Source organism: Haliotis cracherodii, unplaced genomic scaffold (genome assembly GCF_022045235.1).
Source record: "Haliotis cracherodii isolate W230 unplaced genomic scaffold, xgHalCrac1.p SCAF_5, whole genome shotgun sequence".
In the NCBI taxonomy this organism is placed as follows: domain Eukaryota; kingdom Metazoa; phylum Mollusca; class Gastropoda; order Lepetellida; family Haliotidae; genus Haliotis; species Haliotis cracherodii.
In genome coordinates this window covers 52,564,546-52,581,395 of record NW_027266308.1, presented here as the reverse complement: position 1 = coordinate 52,581,395, position 16,850 = coordinate 52,564,546, and the positions used below count along the sequence as shown (strand labels likewise).

Below are 16,850 nucleotides of genomic sequence, written 5' to 3'. Positions count from 1 at the left end.
CTCACTCACTCAATTATATAAGTGCAATAATCTTGGACGAGACGTTAAACCGCATTTCCCCTCACCTCATCACCTTAAGTGTATAAAATATGAACCAACATTTCACACCACTTTTAAGTTGTCATGTACACACATTTCAATGTATCCTACTTTTCCTATTTAATAAATTGATACCAGTAGTGATGAAAAAGGGTGCTGGGCATCACGTGTTGCTGTTGATTGACTTCAGATTCTGGTGACCTGACTCTGATCAGTAGCTCCAGGGTGAACGGGTAGTGATTTAAGCGTCAATACGAAGTCCCGAGTTTGATTCTCAGATGGGTACAAAGTGCCCATGTATGGTTTTCCCCGCCGTTATATTGCATTATTGCTAAAAGAGGCGTAAAACCATACTCAATCACTCACTACAACTTGATAGCAGACGCGAATTTGAAAAGAAAAAGATTAACAATCTTCCCTTGTGAAACTTAACTATGTCCTGCTTCCTTACTTGACAACAGTAACTCTTCATAAAAAATTACGACTGATTACATCAGTTTCAGCACAGCTGAAGGTCAAAAAGGGTGTTTGTCATTTGGGTTACACAGCACTGCAGTTATATATACTCTTAAGAAAAAGAAACTTGACATAGATGTAAAACCCCTCTTTGCCAAATATCTAAAATAATTACAATAAATGAGAACCAAAGCAGAAAGATGATGTGTCTATCATTCGCGAAAACACATGCAAAGCACATAAACGTAGCGTTTGGTGATCAATGTTACAGCTTCATCCAAACGCAACCGCCTGTAAAAAACGTGCAGCACAGGATCCTGCATTTAGGCATGCAGGCCCCCCTGCTGAATGGGTATAAAAATCCACATCAACGGCTGTTCATACAGTCCTTATAACGGCAGTAGAGGCGGTGACAGAATGCCAAGACTGAATGTGGCTCAACGGAACAACGCCATTTGGAGATTACAAGCTGGAGCAACTCAGCAAGAAGTGGCCAGGCACTTTGGCGTATCCAGGCAGACAATCTCCGCACTGTGGACCCGATACAACAACACCAACAGAGTTGACGACAGACCAAGGTCAGGAAGACCAAGGGTGACAACCCAAGCACAAGATTGATACATCCGGTTGCGACACCTCCGAGACCGCACTACCACAGCCACGTCTACAACCACACAGATCCCTGGGGTATGCAGAATATCAGATCAAACGGTACGCAACAGACTCAGGGAGGCTGGACTTTTTGCACGAAGACCTGTTCGACGTCATGTATTACCCCACGTCATCTGGCGGACCGTCTGCTTTGGTGCCAACAGAGTGTTAGATGGGCACGTGCAAGGTGGAGAAATGTACTGTTTCCTGACGAGTCCCAGGTGTGTGTTACAGAGACTTGATCCTACAGCCTTGCGTTCTTCTTCACGTCAACGTTCATGGCGGACAGTTCCAGCAGGACAATGCTCGACAACTTATTGCACGTGTTTGTCAGGACTTCTTACAGCACAACAACATCCAGACATTACCTTGGCCAGCCAGGTCACCAGAGTTGTCCCCGATTGAGCATCTGTGGGACGAGTTGGATCGACGCGTTCACAGAAGGAATCCACCGCCCAAAACACTTCCGGCGCTTCTTGATGCACTTCAGCATGAATGGCAGCACATCCAACAGCGTGTTATTGACAACTTGATAGCATCTATGGGTCGTCGGTGTCAAGCAGTGATTGATGCACGTGGTGGGCACAACCGATACTGACATTTTCTGTACCCCTTTGACATTAACTGTATCGTTTACGTGTGTCTGTCTAGGTGTGTCTAGGTCTAGGTTTTGAACATTGTGTACATTGATCTTCAAACAGTGTTTCAATTATGGTTTCTGTATACTATTTTGAAACAATTGCATTATATTACATTTTGAAAGTCACTGTCAAGTTTCTTTTTTTTGAAGTGTATACTTTATACATCAATGCACGGACGCTAGGTCTGTGCTTTCCTGAGATTTCAGAGGCAAGTTGAGACACAAAAACTATTCACATTACGTTTGTAGTAGTGGGGCTCGAATAGTTGGCTGTGTTCTGAAACATTTAGACGCCTTCTTTTATTCACCTAGCCCTTTTGTTCTCGCAACTTTACATCTACATCAGCTATTCAGTGTCACTCGTCTTCTATCAATATCAGAAAGACACAAGTTTGCTTGCAGTTATTTTCTATTTTTAATCATTACCAAACGGTTTGTCAAACGCATATTGCATGTTGACGTTATTGTAGCGAAGCCGAGGTGCAGTCGTCTGAAGCTATGTGCAATTCGCTATGGTACGTTGTGTTCCTTACGCGTGCCAAAACCCGAAGACTTCAGGTTTGCGTGAGTGAGTGAGTATGGCTTTATGCCGCTTTTAGCAATATTCCAGCAACATCACGGCGGGAGGAAGCCGGCAGGCATCGAACCCGTGTCTTCGGCGTGACGAGCCAACGCTTTAACCACTAGGTTACCCCACCGCCCCCACTTAGGTTCGAATGAATACGATTTGTCAAGCATCATACCTATGGTCGTGCTTAGTGTATGTATGGTTTGTAAAAGTACGGATACAGCTTTTTGTGTGTGTTGTTACCAGGCTGAGAATAGCTGCAACATTAATGATGCCTGGATGAGAAATGTTTGTTCAGTTATAAAGATATGATAAGTGACGAGGAAATGGGCATGAATATCACATCAGCATGACACCTCAGGGCTCATTTAGCGCTCGGGACGTATGTGTAACGCATGACTTGATATCTATACAATTTTCAGAGTGTATTTCAGAGTGTATTCGCCGTTGATGCTTCACTTACAGACATAGCTGAAGGTATGTTAAACAGTTCTTTTGGTTTAAACTAACTATTACTAAAGGAAGAGGTACCGGTGATTTGCAAGTAACTGTCCAACTAAAATATTAGTAATCAGTAGGTTCCCCTCGTTCGCCTCAATGAATGTCTGACAGGGACGACTGATAATGCTTCTAAAGGTTCATTAGCATCGGCAACAGACCTTGTACATTATTTAACAGAAGATGACCCTTATCACATAATTGTGTGAGGCAGCGAATGTGTGTTAAGCATAGCAGGCAGCAATGTCCCAGCGACAGAAAGTTCCGCAACAATTTCATTTGTCATTTCTGAATGAGTGAGTGGGTACGATTTTACGACCCCCACCCACAGCGTAGACGACAATAGGTCCCTATTATACACGCCCCTAACACCATATCGGGGGCACGGATGGCCCAGTCGTCTAAGGCGCCGCGATTCGCAGTGCGTCCCTTGGGCACGCCAGAAACCTATGATTGTGGGTTCGAATCCCGGTTCACCCCGATCATGTTTCTGGGTTTGTCAGCACCATACCCGTGCTCGTGGGTTTCACCGAAGTGGTAAACGTCTGAGACCTGCATCACTTCGGGTTTTCATCCCACATTAAGCTGACACGCCATGATATAACTGGACTACTGTTAAAAGCGGCGTTAAACCCAACTCACTCACTCACTCACTCACTCTAACAGCATCTAGGAGGCACTGGCGAGTTATTCTTATCAGACATTCCTACATGGCAGTTATAGTTGTGACTTGATACACATGGTCCTCGTTTCGAACTAACATGCTGCGGTACATATCAAATTAATTCAAGATTATCAGGCGGTTGCGTTAAAACATGTCAAATGCGATATTACTTATGTATTTTAAACACAAAGACAGTATAAAACCGCACAGCTTGAACGCATCACGAATTTACAAAGCCACTTGTATTGCCCTATGTCAGATATAGATATTTATCACTATTAAACTGACACGATATGGAGGCATTTTATTGGTAATAATAGATATTTTTGTTTTTTAGAATTATCAACTCTGCCAAAATACAACGAAAAAGTGATTTTAGATGTTTATTTTATATATCTTATAATTAATCAACAAGTGACAATCTATTGTTCAAAATTAGCCCACCTCATGTCACTGATGTGGGTTTCATATAGCACAATATTGCATAATGAGAAGGACGTGTGGCCGGCAACTCTCATCCGTGTAACGTTGCGCCCATAGATTCACCATAACTTGCACCAAGTGTGTTCTACCAGTGTAGATGCCCGCCCTTTTCATTACACTACCAGCACCAAGTCTGCAGTTTCGTGCATAACGTTCCCCCCCACGCCTGTAAACACGACGTCTACCACCAGCACGGCTAAGCATAAAACGTGACCAAACCAGACGTGTTCCCATCGCGGTTGTGGCCATACTCTGTGACCTTGACACCTTTGACGTCGCAGCCGATATGCAGGTCCCTCAAAATGACACCTCGAACGACTAGAGCGAATACCTTCAGCGTGTAAATAGTTCCTCGGCGTCTGGGCTGATATCCTACGCAATATTGGTATTGAGGTAATTGTAGATGTGGCATGTGAGTGAGTGAGTGAGGTTTTACGCCGTTTTAGCAATATTCCAGCAATATCACGGCGGGGGACACCAGAAATGGGCTTCACACATTGTACCCATGTCGGGAATCGAACCCGGGTCTTGGGCGTGACGAGCTAACGCTTTAACCACTAGGCTACCCGACCGCCCCATATGGCATGTGTATGCGACATAGTCGTATGAATATGTCCTGTGCTCCAGTAGTCACACGTCGTCGACCGGATCAAGGAAGATCACGTGTTGCCTGGTCTGATAACGGTTCCATTCTTGTAATGGTGTTTGGTGCGATGTGGATAAACCTAGCTACGGCGGAAGATGATTATTATGTATGCAGTTGGCCGATGGCGTTGTTGCGTTTAGCTTCCGTCAGTCGTGGCATGTTTTCGCTGTTCTCTTGCTGTAAGACTGTGATGACATGCAAATGAAAACCCAAGGTTTTTATAACCCAATAAGTTTTTTTCTTTTGTCGATTTTTTTTCCATTCTTACCACACTAATGAAACCCAAACAATGCACAGATGACAAATTTATTAATGCCTATCAAACAATTCAATTCATTTTGGTATTAAATGTGTATGGATGTCGGCAACACTATCATATATTTAATGTTATTTACATTTTACAACTTTTAAGTGTGTTTTTTACAGGGTATATGTGGAGACACTTCTACACATCATGGCTAATGGCTGTTGGATCGTTCTTTGGATAACAATTTGTACAGCTGCATCGCTGACAAATGTTAATGAAGAAGAGTATGTATCATGTGGAAAGGTGTTTACAGAGTGTTTCCAACAACTGTGTAACTGTTCTCAAAACTGTGTCATTTGCACAAATAGGGGAATGAATCTTACAAGTATTCCGGATTTACAAACTTCAACGACATCTCTGAACTTTTCTTCAAACTATCTCAGTGGGATTACAAGAAAAACTTTTCGAAATATCACACAGTTAAAAGACTTAATTCTTCGAAACAATAGTATCACAGATATTTCTGGTGATGCTTTTCAAGATATGAAATGGCTGGAGGTTCTTGATCTTAGATACAACAATGTGCATGAAGAGGTTCTTCAGAAATCATTTCACAGTTTGCAAAATACAGTTCGATCTAATGATGTATCAAATAACAGATATTTGTGGAATCTTACAGACGATTTTGTGCGTGGGCTTTTGCGACTCAAATTAAAGATTCTTTTAATCGAGCATGCTCACATCCAACAATTGAATTTTTCAGTGATGTCTCGCCTGAAGTCACTGCGTGTTTTAAATGTTGCTAATAATGACATTTCTTGGACAACAGCTGATGTTCCCTGGTATTTGACTAGCATTTCGTTCCTTTCAAACTCCCTGACAGAGCTTCCCAGATTTTGTGTTCATACGAATTATTCAAAACTTCGATATTTAGATTTGGGTGAAAATGCCATAAGTCACTTGTCGAATGTTAGTATGAAATGTCTCACAGATTTGGAACATATTAGTTTCACAGACAATTTTCTGTGGAGGATTTATTCAGATACATTTTCATCATTATCAAAACTTCAATACATTTCTTTTAATAATGCTTTCAGAAGTTACTCAACCGATGAGGTGCTTGAGGAATATGCATTTAATAATAGTGCTGTTAAAAAGCTTATTCTGGCAGGCATTGTTAAATTTGGTTATTTGGATTACATTTTTAACCCAAAGGCACTGAGAGGGTGTACGGGTGTTACATGGTTGGACCTGTCCTACAACTCTATGATCTATTTGAACAATAGCTATCTAAAAGCACTCCTTTCTGGACTTGACAAAATAGAGGTGCTACGAATGCCAAGGTGTCAGTTATCCTTTTTTCCAAATGTGATATCGAACTTCCGGGAACTTAAAGAAATTGATCTTCATGGCAACCGAATTATGTCGTTAGATCCAGGAGTGTTCGCCAACTTGACAAAACTCAAAACTCTGAACCTCTCACAAAATGCCATCCAGGTCATCAGTGAAGCTTTATTTTCTATTCTAATCAGAGAGCAATTGTCAAAAGTGAATTTGGCTTTCAATAATTTTGTCTGTACTTGTGCTAACCTTTGGTTTGTTACATGGGCAAAGGCAGATAAAAGTAAATTTATTAACTTCCCAGAGTCATATCGATGTGGATATCCATTGAACCTCCAATCAACGCTTCTGATTGATGCTAATGTGTCTGAAGAGACGTGTCGGATCTCACCTTATGTGTTTCCCGTAGTCTATGGTTTTTCAATAGTTTCAATAGTGTTGATAGTCGTTATCTCTATTGCCTATAGATTACGTTGGCGCATTCGCTATTATATCCACATGTTGAGATACAAAAAGAGGAAGGAAGTTGATGAAGAGAGATACATCTATGATGCTTTTGTGGTTTATTGTGAGGATGATTCCAGATGGGTAAGGAATAATATCATACCAAGGATTGAAGACGAAGCCAACTTTAAGCTGTGTATCCACGAGAGAGACTTTGTTCCTGGGAAATATATAATTGATAACATTGTAACCAATTTGGATAATAGCAGAAACGTCATCATGGTGCTGTCTAATTCTTTCATTTTGAGTTCATGGTGTCAGTTTGAACTAACTCTGATCCAGAAACGAGCTCTGGAGAAGGACGAGGGCTACGTGGTGGTGGTGCTGCTTGAAAACATTGAGGCCCGAAACATGACGTCATCACTGTATGCCCTCTTTCAGACGACTACCTATATCACGTGGCCAGACGAGGAGGAAGATAGACATGTATTCTGGATGCGACTTAAACAATGTTTGCAGAGATAGATTTTAAAAATCAAAATTCAAAGAAGATGTATAGAGAATAAATGCTCTGTTAATTCATCACTGATGATTAATATTTTTCTATGTTTAAATTATTTTTCAACTCAGTTACGATTCTGTCTCTCTCCATGTAATATACATATGGTAAACAAACTTCGAATCACAAAAACGTGGTAATATCCGTGTATATATTGAGGGAGATATTCCAAGGGGTAACTGACCTCAGGGTGGAGTTTCTGGAATAAGTGTTGCGCATTAACAATGTACATACGCAATTGAAAATTATGAGAGGTCCAGATTGAGGAACTGTTTGTATTGTTTATGTACCTTAAATGTTTACTTCCCTCGGGTTGTAATTTTAGAAATAAACGACGAGTGGGAGTGAGTTGTCATACAATAACACACTGCGATGAGATAAACCATGAGACGCGCAGCCCCGAGTGGTTTATTCTCCCTGCAGTGTTTTATTGTATGATAAACAACGAAGAGATATCAACACTATGTACAACTCTTTTGAGGATGTCAGTACAATTGTACACGCTTTAAAAATATTTACATGTTTTAAAATAATGATGACTCCCCGAATACAATCCGACCTCGGCAATGTCGGACAACTCCATATTGTGTACAGAGGGGTAAGTTTGGTATTCTCACAATTTTCACGTCGATTAGCTGCACCTTTTCTCCCAATGTGGATTGTGATATCGCTCCCACTTTTGGGTGTGATCGTGTTGCCATTGCATTAATCTGCGCTGTCCAGCTACATCTAAGGGGAACAACTCATAAGACTCTTTCCTCTCAAAAATAACGTCGTCCAGTTTACGACGTCATCATGTCGCGCGCGCATGTTCGAATCTCCAGAAATGACGTCATTATAGAACAATGGTTTATCGTGAAATAAACCACGTTTCGTTCTTCATTGTTCTTTGCGATTTGTCGCGTAGCTATCTTATATTTACCTTTATGGTGGTAACTAAATTATCACTTGGGCCTTTATTGTATATAGAAAGTCTTCTTGAAGTGCAAACACTGCATCTTATCACGGTGGTCCTTTTACTCATCTTTATTCTAATGCTTATCCCTAGCATCGGATTAAAGTTTGTTGAGAGACACAAATACCAGTCTTGGCTCGCTGCTTTGGTTGAAGGACTACCCAGACCGATTTTCCTAATCCGAATTAATTACTTGAATCCTTAAAGTTTTAGTTTAGTATTTTTGGTCTATACCATGCATGTATGTATTTGTGTTATTTGTACTTCTTCTCAATAAATTGTGCTGAATCTATCACGTTTTCTGCATTTTTTAAGATGAAAAATAAGCCAACGCTCATCAGTCAACAGTAATATATTACCTGGCACAGGGTAAATGGCTTGTAAAAAAAGATTATTGCACAAAGACACCGTTGATGATAAAGTGCACTTCAAGTGATTCAAAGTATTATTTGGCGCCATCAACTAAGTACAATACGCCTGATATATGGATTCTATTCTGTATTAGGAATTCCCCACATCGAGACACACCGTGAGAATTGAAAGCGTCGCTATATGACAGAGATATTGCCTATGTGATGTTAACTTATAATATTTTTATCACCCACTGATAAAATGAAAATAATGTTTAAAGCGAAGTTAAACTAAACCTCACTCACAGGGTAAATGTTTGGATATGACATGACTTTTCTCTTTTTATAGATAGCTGTTGACACACAATGACACATGGCTGTAGGATCGTTCTTTGGATAAAAGTTTGTAGACTCGGCCTTCCTATACCGCAAACAAAATTCATTGAGAGAAGAAGTGGAAACGTGACAACAGAGTGTTTCAAAACCTTGTGCAAGTGTTCTCTTTATAATTATTGTTATTGTGTCAGTTACACAAATAGGGGAAGGAGACTCAAAGGATACCCAATTTAAACCCTACAATAGAGTTTCTGAACTTTTCATCAAACTATCTGGGAAGGATAACAGGAGCTACATTTAGAAACATCACACAGTTGAAAATCCTATTTCTTCGTAACAACAGTATCACATACATTTCTGGTGATGCGTTCCAAGACATGTTAAGGCTGGAGCTTCTCGACCTAGGATACAGCAGTGTCCCTGAAGATGTTCTTCAGGAATGCTTTTACAGTTTACTGAGTAAAATTCGATTACTTTACGTGTCAAGTAACATAAATGTTCGCACAGATGACCTTGTACGTAGACATACACGCCTGAATGTAAACAGTCTAAATATTGAATTTTGTCAAATCAGAAATTTGTATTTTTACGTGTTTTCATTGCGCGTCCTACGTCTTGCTAATAACTACATATCTTGGATGCCAGCTGTTGTACCCCAACACATGAAGTATATTTATTTACATTCAAACTTCCTGACAGAGATCCCCAATTTTTGTGTTCATACCAATCATTCACAACTTCAACATTTAGACATTTATCACAACGTTTTAGTCTCTTTGTCCAATAGTAGTTTGAATTGTCTTACAGCCTTGAATTACCTAATACTAGTTGGTAATTCATTGAGTTTGATTCAGACAGATACTTTTTCGTCATTATCAAACCTTAGTGTTCTTTCATTAAACAATGTTTTCAGAAACAACCGACGACTAGAAGCATATGCATTTAATAACAGTGCTTTTAAAGCACGGTACCTCGCAGGCATTGCTAAATTCATATACTTTGGGGATGTTGTTCACCCAAAGGCACTGAGAGGATGCACAGAACTTACATACCTGGACCTATCGTACAATACAATGCTGAACTTTAACGATAGTTTTTTCGACACACTTCTTCTTGGTCTTCAAAAACTGAAGGTTCTGAGAATGCCAAGGTGTCATTTATACGCCGTTTCTAGCGTAATATCTACATTCTATCAACTTGCATATATAGATCTTCATGGAAACAGAATTGTGTCATTAAATCCTGGTGTGTTCAATAGCTTGACAAAACTCAAAACTCTGAACCTCTCACAAAATGCCATCCAGGTCGTCAGTGAAGTTGTATTTTCTCTACCTATCAGAGAGCAATTGTCAAAAGTGAATTTGGCTTTTAAGGATTTTGTCTGTAGGTGAGGTGAGGTGAAATTGAGTTTAACCTCGCGTCCAAGAATATTGCATTTATATGGCGACGTGCATGCACGTGTGTGTGTGTGTGTGTGTGTGTGTGTGTGTGTGTGTGTGTGTGTGTGTGTGTGTGTGTGTGTGTGTGTGTGTGTGTGTGTGTGTGTGTGTGTGTGTGTGTGTGTGTGTGTGTGTGTGTGTGTGTGTGTGTGTGTGTGTGTGTGTGTGTGTGTGTGTAGATGCTTGTACTAGTCCGGACTGATGCCGATTTATAGTGCTAGCCCACTTAGACACCATGCCGCAGTTTAACATGACACAGTCAGACACAGTATACTGACTACGAGCCGACCAGTCCTTGTTTTAGCCCTTTAATGCGCGAGAGCCAGACAGGGTAACAACAAGTACCATCTTTTAACGTCTTTTGGTATGACGCGGCCGGGGATCGAACCCCGGACCTTCCGCTCTCCGGGCGGACGCTCTACCACTAGACAACGGAGGCGTAGATTTTGTCTGTACTTGTGCTAGTCTTAAGTTTGTTACATGGGTGAAGGCAGATAAAAGTAAATTTACTAACTTCCCAGAGTCATATCGATGTGAATATCCATGGAACCTCCAATCAACGCTTCTGATTGATGCTAATGTGTCTGAAGGGACGTGTCGGATCCCACGTGTTTTTCCCATTGCCTAGGGGGAACATTGTTCCAGTAGTATTGATAGTCATTATCTCCATTGCCTATAAATTACGTTAGCGCATTCGCTATTATATCCACATGTTGAGAGACAAAAAGAGGAAGACAGCTGATGAAGAGAGATACATCTATGATGCTTTTGTGCTTTATTGTGAAGCTGATTCAAGATGGGTAAGGAATAATATCATACCAAAGATTGAAGACGAAGCTAACTTGTGTATCCACGTGAGAAACTTTATTCCTGGGGAATATATAGTTGATGTGTCTGAAGAGACGTGTCGGATCTCACCTTATCAGTTTCCCGTAATCTCTGTTTTTTTCCATAGTTTCAATAGTGTTAATAGTTGTTATCTCCATTGTCTATAGCTTACGTTGGCACATCGGCGATTGTGTTTACATGATGAGATGTAAACAGAGACAGCGAATCGAAGAAAGAGAGGAAAGATTCATCTATGATGCATTTGTTCTGTATTGTAAAGATGATTCTGGGTGGATACGGAATAACCTGCTGCCGAAAATTGAAAATTATGACAAATAAAGTTATGCATTCATGAAAGAGATTTCACTCCTGGTCGTTACATAGTTGACAACACTGTAAATCGTTTGGATAACAGCAGAAACATCGCCTTAGTACTGTCCATGAGTCCATGGTGCCAGTTTGAGCTGCCTCTGGTTCAGAATCGTTCTCTGGAGCAAGATGAGGGATACCTCCTGGTGGTCCTGCTGGAGGAGATACACCCCCGGAACATGACGTCATCGCTGTCAAGGAGGAAGACAGTTATTCCGGATGCGTCTCCGGCGTTGTTTGCAACGATGAACCTGTTGAGCAATGACATTAAACATGATTTTAATCAGTATCATATTAGCCGTTAAACGAAATAATGAAAATAATATGGATGGCCACTGGACGCTGACTTCTGCCAATTTCTAGCATGCCAATAGCACGTAGACGCACCACGCATTCCAGACGCCGCATCGCTACTTCATGCACAAAAAAGATTAATCGACCTTCCTTGAATTAATTTTATTTTGTTGAATAAACCTCTATCCGCTTGTGAATACATTTGTTTCTACGTTGTGTATAAAAGACTGACAGAACGTAGCGAAATATGTCCCGAGAATGAATTTCAACTCAGTTCCAAACAATGTATTTCTTTCTATAAACGTAATATTTCCTGTTTCAAGACGCGAATTTCCCGTTTCAAGACGCTGTATTATTGCTAAAAGCGGAGTAAAACCATAGTCAATGATTCACTACAACTTGATAGCAGACGCAAATTTGAAAAGAAAAAATTAATTCTTCCCTTGTGAAACTTAACTATGTCCTGCTTCCTTACTTGACGACAGTAACTATTCATACAAAATTACAACGACTGATTACATCAGTGTCAGCACAGCTGAAGGTCCAAAGGGTGTTTGTCCTTTGGGTTACACAGCACTTCAGTTATATATACTCTTCAAAAGAAGAAACTTGACATAAATGTAAAACCAGTTTTTGCCAAATATCTAAAATAATTACATTAAATGAGTACCAAATAAGTCAAACAGAAAGATGATGTGTCTATAATTCGCGAAAACACATGCAAAGCACATAAACGTAGCGTTTGGTGATCAATGTTACAGCTTCATCCAAACGCAACCGCCTGTAAAAAACGTGCAGCACAGGATCCTGCATTTAGGCATGCAGGCCCCCCTGCTGAATGGGTATAAAAATCCACATCAACGGCTGTTCATACAGTCCTTATAACGGCAGTAGAGGCGGTGACAGAATGCAAAGACTGAATGTGGCTCAACGGAACAACGCCATTTGGAGATTACAAGCTGGAGCAACTCAGCAAGAAGTGGCCAGGCACATTGGCGTATTCAGACAGTCAATCCCCGCACTGTGGACCCGATACAACAACACCAACAGAGTTGACGACAGACCAAGGTCAGGAAGACCAAGGGTGACAACCCAAGCACAAGATCGATAATCCGGTTGCGACACCTCCGAGACCGCACTACCACAGCCACGTCTACAACCACACAGGTCCCTGGGGTACGCAGAATATCAGCTCAAACGCAACAGAGTGGGAGGCTGGACTTTTTGCACGAAGACCTGTTCGACGTCATCTATTGACCCAACGTCATCTGGTGGACCGCCTGCTTTGGTGCCAACAGAGTGTTAGATGGGCACGTGTAAGGTGGAGAAATGTACTGTTTACTGACGAGTGCCGTTTCCTACTCACACGTGCTGATGGGCGCGGATGTGTCTACAGACGTCGGGATGAACGTTACATCCCTAATTGTGTGCAACAGGTTGTCCCTGGCGGCGGGGGTGTCATGGTATGGGCCGGAAATCATCACGGTGGTAGGACGCCTCTCGCGCATGTGGCAGGTGCATTGATAGGTGTGCGTTACAGAGACTTGATCCTACAGCCTTACGTTCTTCCTCACGTCAACGTTCATGGCGGACAGTTCCAGCAGGACAACGCTCGACAACTTCTGGTCACGTGTTTGTCAGGACTTCCTACAGCACAACAACATCCAGACATTACCTTGGCCAGCCAGGTCACCAGAGTTGTCCCCGTTTGAGCATCTGTGGGACGATTTGGATCGACGCGTTCGCAGAAGGAATCCACTGCCCCAAACACTTCCGGCGCTTCTTGATGCACTTCAGCATGAATGGCATGTTATTGACAACTTGATTGCATCTATAGGTGGTCGGTGTCAAGCGGTGATTGATGCACGTGGTGGGCACAACCGATACTGACATTTCCTGCACCCCCGTGACATGAACTGTATCGTGTACGTGTGTCTGTCTAGGTAACACGATTAATGTTTGAACATTGTGTACATTGATCTTCAAACAGTGTTTCAATTATGGTTTCTGTATCCTATTTTGAAACAATCGCATTATATTACATTTTGAAAGTCACTGTCAAGTTTCTTTTTTTGAAGAGTATACTTTATACATCAATGCACGGATTCTAGGGCAGTGCTTTCCTGTGATTTCAGAGGCAAGTTCACATTACGTTTGTAGTAGTTGGGCTCGAATAATTGGCTGTGTTCTGAACATTTAGACGCCTTCTTTTATTCACCTAGCCCTTTTGTTCTCGCAACTTTACATCTACATCAGGTAGTCAGTGTCACTCGTCTTCTATCAATATCAGAAAGACACAAGTTTGCTTGCAGTTATTTTCTATTTTTAATCATTACTAAACGGTTTGTCAAACGCATATTTCATGTTGACGTTACTGTAGCGAAGCCGACGTGCAGTCGTCTGAAGATATGTGCAATTCGCTATGCTACGTTGTGACGGCATAACTGTATGCACTGCTGCAGACGATAACTAACCTCACGTGGCCTGTGGAGGAGGAGGACACACAGTCATTCCGGATGCGTCTCCGGCATTATTTGCAACGAGGAACTTGTTCTGCACTGACATTAAACGGCATTTAAACAGCCCATATTAAACCGTAAACGGTTTGCAAAGTTTGCAAACATTGAGAGGGTAAATGATAAAAATGTGAAATAAGTACACAATTTCTGGATGGCTTGGTGGAAGTAGAAAATTACATTTCTAATATTTTCGAACTGCATGTATATCTAACCATAACCCACCACTGTCTTTAGTTATTAAGGTTTGCCGCTACCGCTCTTACACAGTATATTTGAATTGATCATAACGTGTTCTGTATAACCTCATAATGGGACTACAGGTTACGGACCATAGCATCTCACTTTGAATTTAAATATTTGCTGCACAATATCGGAAATTATCTCTTTTAACACACCTGAGCATTTTTTTCCAAATATTAAACGTGTGTGTAGTTATGTATCAAAATAGTTCCTGACTATTGATGTTTTGTTAAATAAACATCTACCCGCTGGTGTATACATTTGTGTCTACCTTGTGTACATGGAAGCTGACAGAAAGTTTCAAAATATGTCCTAAAACGAATTTCTGTAAAAATGTTTATCTTTGTATAACCGTTTAAAGACGCGAATTTGAAAAGAAAAAGATTAACAGTCTTCCCTTGTGAAACTCAACTATGTCCTGCTTCCTTACTTGGCAACAGTAACTATTCAGTAATGAATCATTAATAAATCATTTGTCAAACGCATATTTCATGTTGACGTTATTGTAGCGAAAACGTGGTGCAGTCGTCTGAAGCTATGAGCAATTCGCTATGCTACGTTGTGTTCCTGACGCGTGCCCAAACCTGAAGACTTCAGGTTTGCGTGAGTGAGTGAGTATGGCTTTATGTCGCTCTTAGCAATATTCCAGCAATATCACGGCGGGAGGAAGCCGGCAGGCATCGAACCCGTGTCTTCGGCGTGACGAGCCAACGCTTTAACCACTAGGTTACCCCACCGCCCCCACTCAGGTTCGAATGAATACGATTTGTCAAGCATCATACCTATGCTCGTGCTTAGTGTATGTATGGTTTGTAAAAGTACGGATACAGCTTTTTGGCAAAGATTGCGTGCGTGCGTGCGTGCGTGCGTGCGTGCGTGTGTTGTTACCAGGCTGAGAATAGCTGCAACATTAATGATGCCTGGATAAGCAATGTTTGTTCAGTCATAAAGATATGATAAGTGACGAGGAAATGGGCATGAATATCACATCCACATGACACCTCAGGGCTCATTTAGCGCTCGGGACGTATGTGTAACGCATGGCTTGATATTTATACAATTTCAAGAGTGTATTTAACATCGCCGTTGATGCTTCACTTACAGACATAGCTGCAGGTATGTTAAATAGTTCTTGTGGTTAATACTAACTATTACCAACGGAAGAGGTACCGGTGATTTGCAAGTACATGTAACTGTCCAACTAAAATATTAGTAATCAGTAGGTTCCCCTCGTTCGCCTCAATGAATGTCTGACAGGCACGACTGATAATGCTTCTAAAGGTTCATTAGCATCGGCAACAGACCTTGTACATTATTTAACAGAAGATGACCCTTATCACATAATTGTGTGAGGCAGCGGATGTGTGTTAAGCATAGCAGGCAGCAATGTCCCAGCGACAGAAAGTTCCGCAACATTTTCATTTGTCATTTCTGAATGAGTGAGTGGGTACGATTTTACGACCCCCCACCCACAGCGTAGACGACAATAGGTCCCTATTATACACGCCCCTAACACCATGTCGGGGGCACGGATGGCCCAGTCGTCTAAGGCGCCGCGATTCGCTGTGCGTCCCTTGGGCACGCCAGAAACCTACGATTGTGGGTTCGAATCCCGGTTCGCCCCGATCATGTTTCTGGGTTTGTCAGCACCATACCCGTGCTCGTGGGTTTCACCGAAGTGGTAAACGTCTGAGACCTGCATCACTTCGGGTTTTCATCCCACATTAAGCTGACAGGCCATGATATAACTGGACTACTGTTAAAAGCGGCGTTAAACCCAAATCACTCACTCACTCTAACATCATCTAGGAGGCACTGGCGATTTATTCTTATCAGACATTCCTACATGGAAGTTATAGTTGTGACTTGATACTCATGGTCCTCGTTTCGAACTAACATGCTGCGGTCAAATTAATTCAAGATTATCAAGCGGTTGCGTTAAAACGTGTCAAATGCGATATTACTTATTTAATTTAAACACAAAGACAGTATAAAACCGCAAAGCTTGAACGCATCACGAATTTACAAAGCCACTTGTATTGCCCTATGTCAGATGTAGATATTTATCACTATTAAACTGACACGATATGGAGGCATTTCATTGGCAATAATAGATATCTTTGTTTTTCAAAATTATCAACTCTGCCAAAATACAACGAAAAAGTGATTTTAGATGTTTATTTTATATATCTTATAAGAAATCAACAAGTCACACACTATTGCTCAAAATTGGGCCACCTCATTGTCATTGATGTGGGTTTCATATAGCACAATATTGCATAAT

General features: G+C 41.3%; 1 protein-coding gene and 1 pseudogene across 1 annotated transcript; both read left to right on the top strand.

The window, feature by feature from the left end:
* The first annotated feature begins 5,099 nt into the window (after nucleotides 1-5,099).
* On the top strand, nucleotides 5,100-7,202 carry LOC139443146 (toll-like receptor 4). Its single transcript, XM_071224096.1, has one exon. It carries the CDS (start codon nucleotides 5,100-5,102, stop codon nucleotides 7,200-7,202), a length of 2,103 nt encoding a protein of 700 aa, XP_071080197.1.
* Nucleotides 7,203-7,802: 600 nt separating this feature from the next.
* On the top strand, nucleotides 7,803-14,386 carry LOC139443742 (toll-like receptor 4; annotated as a pseudogene).
* The last annotated feature ends 2,464 nt before the right edge of the window (nucleotides 14,387-16,850 follow it).

Excerpts from the sequence above, each read along its gene's own strand:
- LOC139443146 (XM_071224096.1), top strand. The coding sequence starts at position 5,100 with ATGGCTAATGGCTGTTGGATCGTTCTTTGGATAACAATTTGTACAGCT.